Genomic DNA, 19,857 nt, shown 5'->3' with positions numbered 1-19,857 from the left:
AGACCATACACCCTTTATACTAATACACTACACCCTTTATACTAATACACTACACCCTAGACCCTACACCCTTTATCCTAATACACTACACCCTTTATACTAATACACTACACCCTAGACCCTACACCCTTTATACTAATACACTACACCCTAGACCCTACACCCTTTATACTAATACACTACACCCTAGACCCTACACCCTTTATACTAATACACTACACCCTTTATACTAATACACTATGCCCTAGACACTACACCCTTTATACTAATACACTACACCCTAGACCCTACACCCTTTATACTAATACACTACACCCTTTATACTAATACACTATGCCCTAGACACTACACCCTTTATACTAATACACTACACCCTAGACCATACACCCTTTATACTAATACACTACACCCTAGATCATACACCCTTTATCCTAATACACTACACCCTTTATACTAATGCACTACACCCTAGACCCTACACCCTTCATCCTAATACACTACACCCTTTATACTAATGCACTACACCCTAGACCATACACCCTTTATACTAATACACTATGCCCTAGACACTACACCCTTTATACTAATACATACACCCTAGACCCTACACCCTTTATACTAATACACTACACCCTAGACCATACACCCTTTATACTAATACACTACACCCTAGACCCTACACCCTTTATACTAATACACTACACCCTAGACCATACACCCTTTATACTAATACACTACACCCTTTATCCTAATACACTACACCCTAGACCATACACCCTTTATACTAATACACTACACCCTAGACCATACACCCTTTATCCTAATACACTACACCCTTTATACTAATACACTACACCCTAGACCATACACCCTTTATACTAATACACTACACCCTTTATCCTAATACACTACACCCTTTATACTAATACACTACACCCTAGACCATACACCCTTTATACTAATACACTACACCCTAGACCCTACACCCTTTATACTAATACACTACACCCTAGACCCTTTATACTAATACACTACACCCTAGACCATACACCCTTTATACTAATACACTATGCCCTAGACACTACACCCTTTATACTAATACATACACCCTAGACCCTACACCCTTTATACTAATACACTACACCCTAGACCATACACCCTTTATACTAATACACTACACCCTAGACCCTACACCCTTTATACTAATACACTACACCCTAGACCATACACCCTTTATACTAATACACTACACCCTTTATCCTAATACACTACACCCTAGACCATACACCCTTTATACTAATACACTACACCCTAGACCATACACCCTTTATCCTAATACACTACACCCTTTATACTAATACACTACACCCTAGACCATACACCCTTTATACTAATACACTACACCCTTTATCCTAATACACTACACCCTTTATACTAATACACTACACCCTAGACCATACACCCTTTATACTAATACACTACACCCTAGACCCTACACCCTTTATACTAATACACTACACCCTAGACCATACACCCTTTATACTAATACACTACACCCTTTATCCTAATACACTACACCCTTTATACTAATACACTGCACCCTAGACCCTACACCCTTTATACTAATACACTACACCCTTTATACTAATACACTACACCCTTTATACTAATACACTACACCCTAGACCCTACACCCTTTATACTAATACACTACACCCTAGACACTACACCCTTTATCCTAATACACTACACCCTTTATCCTAATACACTGCACCCTAGACCCTACACCCTTTATACTAATACACTACACCCTAGACCCTACACCCTTTATACTAATACACTACACCCTAGACACTACACCCTTTATCCTAATACACTACACCCTTTATACTAATACACTACACCCTAGACCCTACACCCTTTATACTAATACACTACACCCTAGACACTACACCCTTTATACTAATACATACACCCTAGACACTACACCCTTTATCCTAATACACTACACCCTTTATACTAATACATACACCCTAGACACTACACCCTTTATCCTAATACACTACACCCTTTATACTAATACACTACACCCTAGACCCTACACCCTTTATACTAATACACTACACCCTAGACACTACACCCTTTATACTAATACATACACCCTAGACACTACACCCTTTATACTAATACACTACACCCTTTATACTAATACACTACACCCTAGACCCTACACCCTTTATACTAATACACTACACCCTTTATACTAATACACTGCACCCTAGACCCTACACCCTTTATACTAATACACTACACCCTAGACCCTACACCCTTTATACTAATACACTACACCCTTTATACTAATACACTACACCCTAGACCCTACACCCTACACACTCCTGTGGACAAGCATGTGTCTAACTCATTAGACCTGCTCAGACTATCAGACCAGTTCTGCTGCTGTCTATCTAATAAGACCTGCTTAGTTTTAATTTATGTTTTCTTATTATTAATGATTACTCGGTTTGTGTGTGCGTGTGTGTGCGTGTGTGTGTGTGTGTGTGTGTGCGTGTGTGTGTGTATAGGTGCAGGACTTTGGGCTACAGCACCTGTTTGGCATGAGGAGTCTGCGTCTGCTCTCTCTCGCAGGTATTCACTCTCTCTCTCTCTCTCTGCTTCCCTTCTCTCTCTCTATGTCTCTCTGTCTCTCTCTCTCGCAGGTATTCACTCTCTCTCTCTCTCTCTGCTTCCCTTCTCTCTCTCTATGTCTCCCTGTCTCTCATTCTCAATTCAATTCAAGGGGCTTTATTGTCATGGGAAATATATGTTAACATTGCCAAAGCAAGTGAAAAAGATACTAAACAAAAGTGAAATAAACAATAAAAAATGAACAGTAAATATTACACTCACAGATGTTCCAAAAGAATAAAGACATTTTAAATGTCATATTATGTCTATATACACTGTTGTAGCGATGTGTTAAAGTACAAAAGAGAAAATAAATAAATATGGGTTGTATTTACAATAGTGTTTGTTCTTCACTGGTTGCCCTTTTCTTGTGGCAACAGGTCACACATCTTGCTGCTGTGATGACACACTGTGGTATTTCACCCAGTAGATATGGGAGTTTATCAACAACAACAAAATTGAATTCTTTGTGGGTCTGTGGAATTCTTTGTGGGTCTGTGGAATTCTTTGTGGGTCTGTGGAATTCTTTGTGGGTCTGTGGAATTCTTTGTGGGTCTGTGGAATTCTTTGTGGGTCTGTGGAATTCTTTGTGGGTCTGTGGAATTCTTTGTGTGTCTGTGGAATTCTTTGTGGGTCTGTGTAATCTGATGAGCAGTTCAAATTCAACACGTTGCCATGGTGTTCACCATGTTGCCATGGTGTTCACCATGTTGCCATGGTGTCCCAGGGGCCCCATGGAAGTCGGGCCCCTGGGAATGTGCCCTGCGTGCCCGGTTGGTAACCTGGCCCTGCACTTACTTACCACTAACTCACCATTTACTGTAATACTGTTACAGTAGCAGGTATTTACCTGGTAGATATACAGTGCATTCTGAAAGTATTCAGACCCCTTGACTTTTTCCATGTTTTGCTACTTTACAGCCTTATTCTAAAATGGATTGAACAGTTTTTTCCCTCCACTTCATCAATCTACACACAATACTCCATAATGACAAACAAAAAACAGGTTTTTAGAAATGTTTCCAAATATCACATTTACATTAGTATTCAGACCCTTTACTCAGTACTTTGTCGAAGTAGCTTTGTCAGCGATTACAGTCTAGAGTCTTCTTGGGTATGACGCTACAAGCTTGACACACCTGTATTTGGGGAGTTTCTCCCATTCTTCTCTGCAGATCCTCTCAAGCTCTGTCAGGTTGGATGGGGAGTGTCGCTATTTTCAGGTCTCTCCACAGATGTTCGATCGGGTTCAAGTCTGGACTCTGGCTGGGCCACTCAAGGACATTCAGCGACTTGTCCCAAAGCCATTCCCGAGTTGTCTTGGGTCATTGTCCTGTTGGAAGCTCTAGAGCAGGTTCTCTTCAAGGATCTCTCTGTACTTTGCTCCGTTCATCTTTCCCTCAATCCTGACTAGTCTCCCAGTCCCTGCCACTGAAAAACATTCCCACAGCATGATGCTGCCACCACCATGCTTCACTGTAGGGATGGTGCCAGGTTTCTTTCAGACGTGAAGCTTGGCATTCAGGCCAAAGAGTTCAATCTTGGTTTCATCAGACCAGAGAATCTTGTTTCTCATGGTCTGAGAGTCTTAAAGTGCCATTTGACAAACTCCAAGCGGGCTGTCATGTGCCTTTTACTGAGGAGTGACTTCCGTCTGGCCACTCTACCATGAAGGCCTGATTGGTGGAGTGCTGCAGAGATGGTTGTTCTTCTGGAAGGTTCTCCCATCTCCACAGAGGAACTCAGGAGCACTGTCAGAGTGACCATTGGGTTCTTGGTCACCTCCCTGAACAAGGCCCTTCTCCCCCGACTGCTCAGTTTGGCCGGGCGGCCAGCTCTAGGAAGAGTCTTGGTGGTTCCAAACTTCTTCCATTTAAGAATGATGGAGGCCACTGTGTTCTTGGGGACCTTCAATGCTGCAGAATTTATTATTCTACCCCTCCCCAGATCTGTGCCTCAACACAATCCTGTCTTCAAGTTCTACGGACAATTCCTTCGACCTCATGGTTTGAATTTTGCTCTGACATGCACTGTCAGCCGTGGGATCTAATATAGACAGGTGTGTGCCTTTCCAAATCATGTCCAATCAATTGAATTTACCACAGGTGGACTCCAATCAAGTTGTAGAAACATCTCAAGGATGAACAATGGAAACAGGATGCACCTGAGCTCAATTTCAAGTCTCAAAGCAAAGGGTCTGAATACTTATGTAAATAAGGTATTTCTGTTATTTTTGTTGTTTTTTTCAAATCCATTTTAGAATAAGGCTGTAACGTAACAAAATGTGAATAAAGTCCAGGGGTCTGAATACTTTCTGAAGACACTCATAGGAACTACTGGCCTTTGGTTTTATCATCGTCACACAGTCGTTCCCTCTCTCTTCCTCTCTGCTATTATCCCTCCATTCCAAAGGCAGATAGTCTGAACAGGGACAGAGATAATCCATGACACAGGAGCTGACATGTCCTCCTTCTGATCCATAATGAGGAAACTTCAAAAGAACCAAGACACACACACACACACACACACACACACACACACACACACACACACACACACACACACACACACACACACACACACACACACACACACACACACACACACACACACACAGACACACACACACACACACACACTCTCTCTTCCTCTACCTGGCTGGGTAAATCTATATGGTATTCTATAGAAGGAGAGAGTTCAGTATATCATCTCTGACTACAGTACATGAATCATCTCTGACTACAGTACATGAATCATCTCTGACTACAGTACATGAATCATTTCTGACTACAGTACATGAATCATCTCTGACTACAGTACATGAATCATCTCTGACTACAGTACATGAATCATCTCTGACTACAGTACATGAATCATCTCTGACTACAGTACATGAATCAGTTCTGACTACAGTACATGAATCATCTCTGACTACAGTACATGAATCATCTCTGACTACAATAAATGAATCATCTCTGACTACAGGCTACAGTACATTACAATGTGTGTGTGAGGAGAGGAAGCATTTTGTAGACTATTGAGAAGCAGTCATACACAGAGGGGGTGTTTCCTAATAATATGTCCTTTCTCCTGGATTGTACACCCGTTTACTACTTCCCACAAATCTGAAAGCATTGGATTGGTGGAGACATGGGCTAGTGGGAGTTTCCACCATATTTCTTGTACCAGTCATTTCCTTTCAACTCAGTGAAGGGAAGTGAACAAGTGCATATTTTGAAAGGAAGGAGAGATGATTGGTACACAACCATGGGGAGAATCTTAATTGCATGTCCTTGATTCCCCGCGTCCTCCATCCAGAACCCATTCAATGAGAAGGTTCATCCCCTCTGTACCTTCCCATCCAAAAGGGTTTGACAAGGAGAGAGGACATACAATTAAGATCCATGGACTTCCTGTGTTTCTCCTCTGTCCTGTCTGTCTCTGCACCACTCCTCCCCCTGCTGACCAACTCTGGTATCTCAGGACAGCTCTTTATTCAGATTGAATGGAATGTTTGGATTGCTATATGAATATAATGATAGGATATTTAGAATGATAGAATATTTAGAATGATAGAATAGATAGAAGGATAGAAGGGTAGAATGATAGAAGGGTAGAATGGATATAATAGATAGAAGGATAGAATGATATAATAGATAGAAGGATAGAATGATATAATAGATAGAAGGATAGAATGATATAATAAATAAGATAGAATAGATATAATAGATAGAAGGATAGAGTGATTGACTATATTAGAAACACAAGTCAGACTATACCATCTACTATATTAGTCTGACTTGTGTTCCTGCTCTCTTTCTCCTCTCTCTACCTCCCTCCCTCTTCTCTCTTTCTCCTCTCTCTACCTCCCTCCATCCTCTCTCTACCTCCCTCCCTCTTCTCTCTTTCTTCTCTCTACCTCCCTCCCTCCTCTCTCTACCTCCCTCCCTCTTCTCTCTTTCTTCTCTCTCTACCTCCCTCCCCATCTCTCTTTCTCCTCTCTCTACCTCCCTCCTTCCCCTCTCTTTCTCCTCTCTCTACCTCCCTCCTTCTCTCTACCTACCTCCCTCCCTCTTCTCTCTTTCTTCTCTCTCTACCTCCCTCCCTCTTCTCTCTTTCTCCTCTCTCTACCTCCCTCCCCCTTCTCTCTCTTTCTCCTCTCTCTACCTCCCTCCCCCTTCTCTCTCTTTCTCCTCTCTCTACCTCCCTCCCCCTTCTCGCTCTTTCTCCTCTCTCTACCTCCCTCCCCTCTCTTTCTCCTCTCTCTACCTCCCTCCTTCTTCTCTCTACCTACCTCCCTCCCTCTTCTCTCTTTCTTCTCTCTCTACCTCCCTCCCTCTTCTCTCTTCTCCTCTCTCTACCTCCCTCCCTCTTCTCTCACTTTCTCCTCTCTCTACCTCCCTCCCCATCTCTCTCTTTCTCCTCTCGCTACCTCCCTCCCCCATCTCTCTCTTTCTCCTCTCGCTACCTCCCTCCCCCATCTCTCTCTTTCTCCTCTCGCTACCTCCCTCCCCCATCTCTCTCTTTCTCCTTTGTCACTCTTTCTCTGCCTCCCTCCCCCATCTCTCTCTTTCTCCTTTCTCTCCTCTCTCTACCTCCCTTTCCCTGTTTCTCCTCCCTCTCTCTCCACCTCTATTTTTCTCCTTCTCTCCCTCCCTCCCCCCCCTCTCTCTTGCTCCTCTCTCCACCTCTCTCTCTATCTCTCTGCCCCCTCCCCCCCCCCAGGTTGTCCACTCCTAACCACTACAGGTCTATCTGGTTTGATCCAGATCCAGGATCTAGAGGAGTTGGAGTTGACCAACTGTCCTGGAGCCACAGCTGAACTCTTCAAGTACTACTCACAACACCTGGCACGCTGCATGGTCATCGAGTAGCCCCCCCCCCCCCCCCCCCCCCCCCGGATCCCCATCACACCCCCCTCTAACCTACCACCCTATCCAACTACCAACTGACCTGCCTACCAATCCCCTACCCACCTACCCCAACTACCGACCACTCCCTTACTTCAGCCCAACGGACGCAGAGGACGAATGATGACGATGTGCGATGGAGCCAGCCAGGATCTCTGCTCCAGCCAGGATCTCTGCTCCAGCCAGGATCTCTGCTCCAGCCAGGATCAACCAGGGAACGTTTACAGGAAAGAGGGGATTTTTTGTAGAGGGATAAACTTTAATAAAAAGGGAATTTATCGGATTGGAGGGATGTTCTGTACAGACCAGATATGACAAGTTTAACATGGCTGTGATGGACTCAAAGTGGAGAAAGGGATCAGTCTGGGACGCGTTCCACGCAGGATCATTGAACACACACACACTGTACACACACACACTGTACACACACACAATGTACACACACACACACACTGTACACACACGAAACATGTAACTCCACCAGACGACCAGACTTAGCGGTGACATGGTGACATGTCTGTGTGAGAATGGGGTGACGTCAGACCCTTCTCCTCCATCTCCATGTCTCTGTGTGAGAACGGGGTGACGTCAGACCCTTCTCCTCCATCTCCATGTCTCTGTGTGAGAATGGGGTGACGTCAGACCCTTCTCCTCCATCTCCATGTGTCTGTGTGAGAATGGGGTGACGTCAGACCCTTCTCCTCCATCTCCATGTGTCTGTGTGAGAATGGGGTGACGTCAGACCCTTCTCCTCCATCTCCATGTCTTAGCAAAGAACTAAAGAAGAAAAATGCCTCTGTAGAATAACGCGCCAGAGCTGCATGCTTTACCCGCTCGTTGTCATGCCGATTCATCTCTCTCTTTTTGTTGTTGATATTACTACTACTATTGTTTTATTTTTGTAAACATTATTTTGGGAATCTGAGGACAACTGAGAATGAATTCCTGTGTGGAGCGAGGACACGTGTCTGAGGCTTTACAGTACAGGACCAGGACAACTACACTACCCAGGAAACACTGGGGTTTTGGAGGGTCAACCCTGAGGATTCTACCCAGAGGTCACCTGATCAGACCCTGCAGAGGTCAGGGTCAGGACAGACTGAGACTACAAAGACTCTATTCCACTTTACATACACTAGCTGATGCTGATTGGTTAAGTTTGGCCTTTCCAACCATTCCGTTTGCCATTCCATTCTGTGGTCCGTTTAATATTAGTGGTTAGATGGGAGAGGAGGGCCGTTATATAAATCCTTTGTGCCATGGTTTTACCTGCCAGCATCATGACTTACTTCAACGTCTTGATGCTATGTGGCAACACCTCTGTTTACACTGTCTGTTACAGTAATACACACACACACACACACACACACACACACACACACACACGGTCGTTGTGTCTCTGAATCAACTCAACACAAACTGACTATGTGTGTGAGACTGAGGACGGTCCACAACAGTGAGGGAGGGAACGATGGCCTCCTGTTATATTAGAGATTTAAGACCAGGTTAACAACTGATACAGGGTCAGATATTTTGACTTTCTCCTAATGGGCAAGGTTAGGATGTGGGTAGAGCAAGCTGATCCTAGATCTGTGAATATGAGTCCCCTAATGGTTAAGGTTAGGATGTGGGTAGAGCAAGCTGATCCTAGATCTGTGAATATGAGTCCCCTAATGGTTAAGGTTAGGATGTGGGTAGAGCAAGCTGATCCTAGATCTGTGAATATGAGCAACGTCTACCCTGACCACTACTACGACTGAGCCCTTTACCCAGCATGCTTTGTGGTCCTCATTCAAGATGGCGGCTCTGTCAAAGGGCCAAGTTTTGCAGTCCTGTAATATCTAATTTCTATTCTGATCTTCACCTGGTGAACCAGCTCTCCTTACTGCTGTGTGTCCTCTCTCTACACCTTACTGCTGTGTGTGTGTGTGTGTGTGCGTGTGTGCGTGCGTGCGTGCGTGTGTGTGTGTGTGTGTGTGTGTGCGTGGGGGGGGGGGGGGGGGGGGTCTCAGCTTGCTTCCTTCTGAGGATTTGTTTAATGACATCCAGGTTGAGCTCCACTGTAACAGTTGTTTCATAATGACGTCCAGGTTGAGCTCCACTGTAACAGTTGTTTCATAATGACGTCCAGGTTGAGCTCCACTGTAACAGTTGTTTCATAATGACGTCCAGGTTGAGCTCCACTGTAACAGTTGTTTCATAATGACGTCCAGGTTGAGCTCCACTGTAACAGTTGTTTCTTAATGACATCCAGGTTGAGCTCCACTGTAACAGTTGTTTCATAATGACGTCCAGGTTGAGCTCCACTGTAACAGTTGTTTCATAATGACGTCCAGGTTGAGCTCCACTGTAACAGTTGTTTCATAATGACATCCAGGTTGAGCTCCACTGTAACAGTTGTTTCATAATGACGTCCAGGTTGAGCTCCACTGTAACAGTTGTTTCATAATGACGTCCAGGTTGAGCTCCACTGTAACAGTTGTTTCATAATGACGTCCAGGTTGAGCTCCACTGTAACAGTTGTTTCATAATGACGTCCAGGTTGAGCTCCACTGTAACAGTTGTTTCATAATAACGTCCGGGTTGAGCTCCACTGTAACAGTTGTTTCATAATAACGTCCAGGTTGAGCTCCACTGTAACAGTTGTTTCATAATGACGTCCAGGTTGAGCTCCACTGTAACAGTTGTTTCATAATGACGTCCAGGTTGAGCTCCACTGTAACAGTTGTTTCATAATAACGTCCAGGTTGAGCTCCACTGTAACAGTTGTTTCATAATGACATCCAGGTTGAGCTCCACTGTAACAGTTGTTTCATAATGACATCCAGGTTGAGCTCCACTGTAACAGTTTACAGCGTAGCTTACACCTCCTTACGCCACACAGGGTAATTTTCTCATGCTATATTTAGGTACCGCCTGGGTACACACACAACAGACACACACACACACACACACACACACACACACACTGCATCCCACTGCCAGACCCCCAGGCAGACAGCTGTTGTAACATTCTTTCAGCTCCAGTCCTAAAGGTAACAGTTTGTACTTGGCCCTCAGGTGAAGGTGACAGGGGTGATATGGGTGAGATAGAGGTACAGGCCAGCCCCCCCCCCCCCCCCCCCCCAGCCGGTAGCAGGTTATAGGCATTTCTGCTTTTAAAGGCATTATCCCATTGAGCCGCCATATGTAGTGTTTACCGTGAGTGGGATCTCCCGAACCCGGAAACATTGCCTTTAATAGCCTCACTGCCTCTAACCTTAAGTATTCATGTAGTGATCTTGAGGGTTCCTGACTGTCTGGTTTCCTGCTTCACACAAAAACTACAGGCCAGGCTTTTAACCAACTGGTCCCACTTTGATTTATTCACCTTCAATGATGTGCTGTACATAATGTATTTATCTATTTATTTATTTATTTATTGACTGAGGATTGTGATTGGTTGAGACAGTCTTTCAGCCAATCAGACCAGTTTAAAGCTGAGCCTGTTGGTTTGGTGTGTCATGATACTGGTCAGTGGGTGGCGGCTCATTTAGGTTACGGGCAAATCTGAAATGGCTCCCTATTACCTATGTAGTGCACTACTTTGAGCCAAAAGAAGTGCCCTATTTGAGGAAGGAATATTTATAGGAATAGTATAGGGATAAGAGGAGCTTTTGAGCAATACCTGAAGAACCTGTTCCCTATTTAGAACAAGTCAACTACTTAGCCAATAGGAGGAATATGGTTCCTTTCCAGAGGCACCCTACTGTGTCTGTTGAGCTGTGGCTGCTGGTCCACTAGGGGATTCTAGCTCTTAACTGTGGCTGCTGGTCCACTAGGGGATTCTAGTTCTTAGCTGTGGCTGCTGGTCCACTAGGGGATTCTAGTTCTTAGCTGTGGCTGCTGGTCCACTAGGGGATTCTAGCTCTTAGCTGTGGCTGCTGGTCCACTAGGGGATTCTAGCTCTTAGCTGTGGCTGCTGGTCCACTAGGGGATTCTAGCTCTTAGCTGTGGCTGCTGGTCCACTAGGGGATTCTAGCTCTTAGCGTTGGCTGCTGGTCCACTAGGGGATTCTAGCTCTTAGCTGTGGCTGCTGGTCCACTAGGGGATTCTAGCTCTTAGCTGTGGCTGCTGGTCCACTAGGGGATTCTAGCTCTTAGCTGTGGCTGCTAGTCCACTAGGGGATTCTAGCTCTTAGCTGTGGCTGCTGGTCCACTAGGGGATTCTAGCTCTTAGCTGTGGCTGCTGGTCCACTAGGGGATTCTAGCTCTTAGCTGTGGCTGCTGGTCCACTAGGGGATTCTAGCTCTCAGCGTTGGCTGCTGGTCCACTAGGGGATTCTAGCTCTTAGCGTTGGCTGCTGGTCCACTAGGGGATTCTAATTTTGTTCTGATCGCTATCTTGACTTTTGTGTCCAGCTTTACTTCAACAGTACTTGATTGCAATTTTATAAATTCACATTGAATCTCGAGGGTGCCGTGAAAATAGTGAGCTGTTGTGGGCTTACAGATTTGTAACGGCCGGGCGAGCCCAGCACAGAATGTTTTCTTTCAGTAGTCTTTTTCCCGACACCCCTGGACCCCTAGCTAAGCTAGCTGGATTGGTTAGCTTAACTTGCTGCATACTGTCCGGTTAGCTAAAATGGCTGGATTACTGACATCATCACTCCCCAACCTCAACCCTGTACAGCCCTACTGACTTACTGTACTGTACCTATGTTAAGGCAAAGCACCAAGCTGACAGCACCCCCCCCCCCCCTCCCCTCTATCTCTAACAGAAGAAGTGTCCAGGGGCATTTGTCATCACCCACCAATTATCTCTCTCTCTCTCTCTCTCTCTCTCTCTCTCTCTGTCTAACAGAGGAAGAGTCCAGGGACATGTTTGATGTATTTTTTCACATGGAGACCAACCCAAACAGGTTAAAACTCTGTACTGAATAAGACACTGTATAATAACTATCACAATAAAAGTATGTTGGAACTACTTCTGATTCACACAGAGGAACATGTTTAGAGGGTTAAAAGACATCAGTCTGCAGAACACTGTCAACAACTGGTTTACACTGATCTGGTAGGAAGAGCATCTGAAGACAGGACCGACACATGCTATTCAGAATGTCTATGGAGCGTCTGAAGACAGGACAGTAACATGCTAGTCAGAATGTCTATGGAGCGTCTGAGGACAGGACAGTAACATGCTAGTCAGAATGTCTATGGAGCGTCTGAAGACTGGACAGTAACATGCTAGTCAGAATGTCTATGGAGCGTCTGAAGACTGGACAGTAACATGCTAGTCAGAATGTCTATGGAGCGTCTGAAGACTGGACAGTAACATGCTAGTCAGAATGTCTATGGAGCGTCTGAAGACAGGACAGTAACATGCTAGTCAGAATGTCTATGGAGCGTCTGAAGACAGGACAGTAACATGCTATTCAGAATGTCTATGGAGCGTCTGAGGACAGGACAGTAACATGCTAGTCAGAATGTCTATGGAGCGTCTGAAGACAGGACAGTAACATGCTAGTCAGAATGTCTATGGAGCATCTGAAGACAGGACAGTAACATGCTAGTCAGAATGTCTATGGAGCGTCTGAGGACAGGTCAGTAACATGCTATTCAGAATGTCTATGGAGCGTCTGAAGACTGGACAGTAACATGCTAGTCAGAATGTCTATGGAGCGTCTGAGGACAGGACAGTAACATGCTATTCAGAATGTCTATGGAGCGTCTGAAGACAGGACAGTAACATGCTAGTCAGAATGTCTATGGAGCGTCTGAAGACTGGACAGTAACATGCTAGTCAGAATGTCTATGGAGCGTCTGAAGACTGGACAGTAACATGCTATTCAGAATGTCTATGGAGCATCTGAAGACTGGACAGTAACATGCTAGTCAGAATGTCTATGGAGCGTCTGAAGACAGGACAGTAACATGCTAGTCAGAATGTCTATGGAGCGTACAAAGGGAAAACGGTTGCTGATTTAACATGTAACTTCTATCCAGATCTCCTTTGGCGTCAGTTCAACTGTTTCAAATCAACTGAGTTTACAGTGATCTGCCGATACGGTATGGTGGCTCGGGAGGGACACTGGTCTACGGGACGTTGTGGGGTATTTAGGGCCGGGATTCAATCCACAGAGCGCTCTCGGCTATGCAGCTTTTAAAGGCCCATGTTACTCTTAGGAACAACTGTACTCTACATCTCTTGTCTGTCTGCCACACTCCCTTACCTACATTCCTATATAATGGGGACTATTTTGGTATCTCTCTGTTTATTATTTGTGACACAGAGGTCGTATGAAGATGTTTTTTTGGAGGGTTTGTTGCTTTTATTATGTTTTGCTCATTGTTTTGTGTAAATACTGATACTGTGGTGATGATATGAAACATTTGATTGGACAGGAGAGAAAGTGGTGTGGTGAATCTAAAGAATTTGATTGGACAGGAGAGAAAGAGGTGTGGTGAATCTAAAGAATTTGATTGGACAGGAGAGAAAGTGATGTGGTGAATCTAAAGAATTTGATTGGACAGGAGAGAAAGAGGTGTGGTGAATCTAAAGGATTTGATTGGACAGGAGAGAAAGAGGTGTGGTGAATCTAAAGGATTTGATTGGACAGGAGAGAAAGAGGTGTGGTGAATCTAAAGGATTTGATTGGACAGGAGAGAAAGAGGTGTGGTGAATCTAAAGGATTTGATTGGACAGGAGAGAAAGAGGTGTGGTGATTCTGAAACATTTGATTGGACAGGAGAGAAAGAGGTGTGGTGAATCTAAAGGATTTGATTGGACAGGAGAGAAAGAGGTGTGGTGAATCTGAAGGATTTGATTGGACAGGAGAGAAAGAGGTGTGGTGAATCTAAAGGATTTGATTGGACAGGAGAGAAAGAGGTGTGGTGAATCTAAAGGATTTGATTGGACAGGAGAGAAAGAGGTGTGGTGAATCTAAAGGATTTGATTGGACAGGAGAGAAAGAGGTGTGGTGAATCTGAAGGATGGCTGTAGTGCCTTGTCACAGAGCAGCAGTTGTTTTGACATGGTTTTGGTTCCAGTCTGCACCGTTTTAGTAAAAGTTGTACAAAACTAAACCGCGTGCCTCATCTCCTTCTTTTCATCCTCCTACATCTGTACAGCTGTACAACTTGTGTACGTGGCCTTATAGGGAGAACCTCGATCGCGTTTCCCGTGATCCCTTGTGTTCTCTCTCCTCACCGCCTCCTCAAAACCCATTGGATGAGAAGGTCAGAGGTCCTTCCTTTTTGGCATTCTCGTCCAACGGGTTTTGAGAAAGAGGCGAGGAGAAAGGACTCGAGGAATCAAAGAAATGTAATTGTGATTCTCCCCTGTGTCTGGGTCATTGTGAGTCACAGGGCCCCACCACTCAGACGTGTAACAGTGATTCTCCCCTGTGTCTGGGTCATTGTGAGTCACAGGGCCCCACCACTCAGACGTGTAACAGTGATTCTCCCCTGTGTCTGGGTCATTGTGAGTCACAGGGCCCCACCACTCAGACGTGTAACAGTGATTCTCCCCTGTGTCTGGGTCATTGTGAGTCACAGGGCCCCACCACTCAGACGTGTAACAGTGATTCTCCCCTGTGTCTGGGTCATCGTGAGTCACAGGGCCCCACCACTCAGACGTGTAACAGTGACAATCATTTTGATGGTAAATCAACGGTGTTTATTAATGTGTAAAACAAGGTCTATCCGGATGCAGCTTACAGAACATTAGGCTACAACACTATAAACATCAGAGGCAGGAGATAAACATCAACACAAACATTGTCACGGCATGGGTGTGTGTGGATGTGTGTTTGTGTGTGTGTGGATGTGTGTTTGTGTGTGTGTGTGCCTGTGTGTGTGTGTGTGTGCCTGTGTGTGTGTGTGTGTGCCTGTGTGTCTGTGTGTGTGTGTGTGTGCGTGCCTGTGTGTCTGTGTGTATGTTTGACTGTTATAGGCAGCCCACAGCTGAAGAGGCTGTGTACCAGGTCAACACTAGTTATGTACATGAGGGAGGGATGTACCTTTTAATGGACAACAGATCTAGTGATGTGGTCTGAAAACAGACAGCTGATCAGCAGTTGAAGAAGAGGCAGTCAGTCTGTGAAGACACGACAGGCTTTGAACGGGCAAACACACACACATACCTGGTTATCATAGGACCAGTTTCCCCAACACAGATTAAGCCTAGTCTTGGACTACGAAACACTTTCAATGGAGAAGCCTTATAGGACCAAGTGGGCTTTATCTGTGTCCGGAAAGCGGCCTCCTAGCATCACATTTACATGTTAACGTTAAACAGGAAGTCTGGCTCTCTAAGTTAGGCACATCCAAAGACATAAAACAGAGGAGGGTAAAGTGGGCTGATCTAATCCTGTCTGTATTATTCCTGTCTCTCCCAAAACATAGTATCATTGAGAGCTACTGGGAATTTTGCAACCCTAGACACTTTGGTGAGAGTACAGTTTGTATCCTCTTGTCTCTGACTCCGGTCATTCCTCCACTTGGCCTCTAGGTGGAGCCCTCTCTCCAAACAGCACAGCTCACCATCGGGGGAAGGAGACAGAAAGGATCTAGGATTCCCTCCATACACAACACAGAAAGGCCCTTGGATGTTAACTGGACTGTGTACGTATGGATGGACAAGTGTGTATGGATATGTATGTGTGCATCGACGTTTACCGCAGGTGGAAAAGGTAACAAAACAAAAAAAACTTTTCTGGAAAAAAATATACTTTTTTTTTTTTTAAGTCAACATGCGTATTAAATGAAATGAAGCGTCTGAATATATTACAGGCCTATGCCTGTGTTATAGAGAGAGGTTCATAAGCCATACATAGGCTAGGCTACGGCTCTGCCAGTATTCATACAGTGTTAAAAAGGCTGCCGTCCTTTGAGAGATGGAGAAACGGGGCGGAATTCAAACAAAGCCACATTACAGTATTCACACAGTAGCATACAGACCACGTGTCTAACTCATTCCACGGAGGGCAGAGTGGCTGCAGGTTTTCGCTCCACCCTTGTCCTTGCTGGAGGAATTAAGCTCACTAATTAGTAAGGATCTCCCTTCACCTGGTTGTCTAGGTTTTAATTGAATGGAACAAAAACAAAACCCACAGACACTCGACCCTCAGTGGAATGAGTTTGACAAATCTGATATAGACCATATCATTTCTGCTGTGGCCAAATAACACCCAGAATGGACGTGGGTACTCTAGAATACAGGAGGCTGTAGATGAATGGACGTGGGTACTCTAGAATACAGGAGGCTGTAGCTGAATGGACGTGGGTACTCTAGAATACAGGAGGCTGTAGCTGAATGGACGTGGGTACTGTAGAATACAGGAGGCTGTATCTGAATGGACATGGGTACTGTAGAATACAGGAGGCTGTAGCTGAATGGACGTGGGTACTCTAGAATACAGGAGGCTGTAGCTGAATGGACGTGGGTACTGTAGAATACAGGAGGCTGTAGCTGAATGGACGTGGGTACTGTAGAATACAGGAGGCTGTAGCTGAATGGACGTGGGTACTGTAGAATACAGGAGGCTGTAGCTGAATGGACGTGGGTACTGTAGAATACAGGAGGCTGTAGCTGAATGGACGTGGGTACTCTAGAATACAGGAGGCTGTAGCTGAATGGACGTGGGTACTCTAGAATACAGGAGGCTGTAGCTGAATGGACCTGGGTATTCTAGAATACAGGAGGCTGTAGCTGAATGGACGTGGGTACTCTAGAATACAGGAGGCTGTAGCTGAATGGACGTGGGTACTCTAGAATACAGGAGGCTGTAGCTGAATGGACGTGGGTACTGTAGAATACAGGAGGCTGTAGCTGAATGGACGTGGGTACTCTAGAATACAGGAGGCTGTAGCAGAAGGGACCTGGGTACTGTAGAATACAGGAGGCTGTAGCTGTGTTAGCTACAGTATACTGTAAATCACTCTCAGGCAGGTGATTCCAGTTTTCTGAATTCCAGGGGTGGTATGAGTGTAAACAATGATACTGCATAAACATCGGTATTGCAGAAATAACATTGTCTGAGCACATAACACACCTCCTCTCTCTCCCCCTCTCTATTTTTATCTCTTCCTCTCTCTCTCCATCCCTCACTCTCCCCCTCTCTCTCTGTTTTTATCTCTCTCTCTCCATCTCTCACCCTACCCCTCTCTCCCTCTCTGTTTTCATTTCTCTCCATCCCTCACTCTCCCCCTTTCCATCCATCAATCTCCCCCTCTCTTTTTCTGTTCTTCTCTCTCCATCTCTCTCTGCTCTTCCAGCCCCGTGTGACCCTGCTTCCAGGAAATATAAACTCATTCTGAGAAAATATATTCATATATGAAGTTTAAATGCATTTCTTATCAATAATGTCTTTAGTAAAACTCAATAAAATGTTCAAAATCCAAGGTGTGATGGCCACCGAAAACATCTCTCCTTTGTTAAAAAAAAGCTCCTCTTTCTTTCATTCGCTCTCTTTCTCGTGTTCCGTTTGGGGGAAACAGTCGACCAACCATTTTGCAGTCAAAACAGGAAACAGGAAGCTGTGAGCAGGAAGCTGGAGCTGCTGCTGTGTGCGACGCACTCTGTGGTCCCCCTCAGAGGTGGCTCTCTGAGTCACTCCTGTCCGAGGTTCCATTGGTTCCGTTGGTTCCGTGGGTCCCGTTCTCCATTGGAAAGCAGGACAGGGCCAGACCGTGGACGGTCAGGTTACTCTCGTTCAGCCTCCTGACGCGGAATGTCTCATAGTGGATGTTGTGGGTCACGTCCTTCAGGTCCTGCAGGTGGGACCTTTAGGGAAACACAGACAAACACAAACACACTCATTTATGTGCATGTTTATTTATGTAAATAGGTTAAAATATACAATGTTGTAGACAAAAAATAATAAACATCAGGGCAGATAGACAGCTAGATGATAGACAACAGATGATGAAGGATAGACAGCTGATATGATGAAGGATAGACAACTGATATGATGAAGGATAGACAGCTGAAATGATGGATGATGAAGGATAGACAGCTGATATGATGAAGGATAGACAGCTGATATAATGGATGATGAAGGATAGACAGCTGATATGATGGATGATGAAAGATAGACAGCCGATATAATGGATGATGAAGGACAGGCAGCTGATATGATGGATGATGAAAGATAGACAGCTGATATGATGGATGATGTAGGACAGACAGCTGATATGATGGATGATGAAGGATAGACAGCTGATATGATGGATGATGAAGGATAGACAGCTGATATAATGGATGATGAAGGATAGACAGCTGATATGATGGATGATGAAAGATATACAGCTGATATGATGAAGGATAGACAGCTGATATGATGGATGATGAAGGATAGACAGCTGATATGATGGATGATGAAGGACAGACAGCTGATATAATGGATGATGAAGGATAGACAGCTGATATGATGAAGGATAGACAGCTGATATGATGGATGATGAAGGATAGACAGCTGATATGATGGATGATGAAGGACAGACAGCTGATATGATGGATGATGTAGGACAGACAGCTGATATGATGAAGGATATACAGCTGATATGATGGATGATGAAGGATAGACAGCTGATATGAAGGATGATGAAGGACAGACAGCTGCATGATGAAGGATAGCCAGCTGATATGATGAAGGATAGACAGCTGCATGATGAAGGATAGCCAGCTGATATGATGAAGGATAGACAGCTGCATGATGAAGGATAGCCAGCTGTAATGATGAAGGATATAGAGCTAATATGATGGATGATGAAGGATAGACAGCTGATATAATGGATGATGAAGGACAGACAGCTGATATAATGGATGATGAAGGATATACAGCTGATATGATGGATGATGAAGGACAGACAGCTGATATAATGGATGATGAAGGATAGACAGCTGATATGATGGATGATGAAGGATAGACAGCTGATATGATGAAGGATAGACAGCTGATATGATGGATGATGAAGGATAGACAGCTGATATGATGGATGATGAAGGAGAGACAGCTGATATGATGAAGGATAGACAGCTGATATGATGGATGATGATGGATGATGAAGGATAGACAGCTGATATGATGGATGATGAAGGACAGACGGCTGATATGATGGATGATGTAGGACAGACAGCTGATATGATGAAGGATATACAGCTGATATGATGGATGATGAAGGATAGACAGCTGATATGAAGGATGATGAAGGATAGACAGCTGATATGATGAAGGATAGCCAGCTGATATGATGAAGGATAGACAGCTGATATGATGGATG

At 44.7% G+C, this 19,857-nt stretch overlaps 1 protein-coding gene across 4 annotated transcripts in view; it reads right to left on the bottom strand.

Moving 5' to 3' along the window:
- Window positions 1-15,227: 15,227 nt before the first annotated feature.
- LOC129831672 (neuronal-specific septin-3-like) overlaps window positions 15,228-19,857 on the bottom strand; it is a 201,696-nt gene continuing 197,066 nt past the window's right edge. For all 4 annotated transcript variants that reach the window (XM_055895037.1, XM_055895061.1, XM_055895045.1 and 1 more), the window contains one exon: window positions 15,228-18,358. In XM_055895037.1, coding sequence (XP_055751012.1) covers window positions 18,166-18,358 — 193 coding nt within the window. In that variant the 3' untranslated portion in view covers window positions 15,228-18,165. The remainder of the gene's footprint in view (window positions 18,359-19,857) is intronic.

Source organism: Salvelinus fontinalis, chromosome 2 (genome assembly GCF_029448725.1).
Source record: "Salvelinus fontinalis isolate EN_2023a chromosome 2, ASM2944872v1, whole genome shotgun sequence".
Lineage (NCBI taxonomy): Eukaryota > Metazoa > Chordata > Actinopteri > Salmoniformes > Salmonidae > Salvelinus > Salvelinus fontinalis.
The sequence above is the reverse complement of the archived record's forward strand: the minus strand, read 5'-3'. Positions and strand labels throughout refer to the sequence as shown.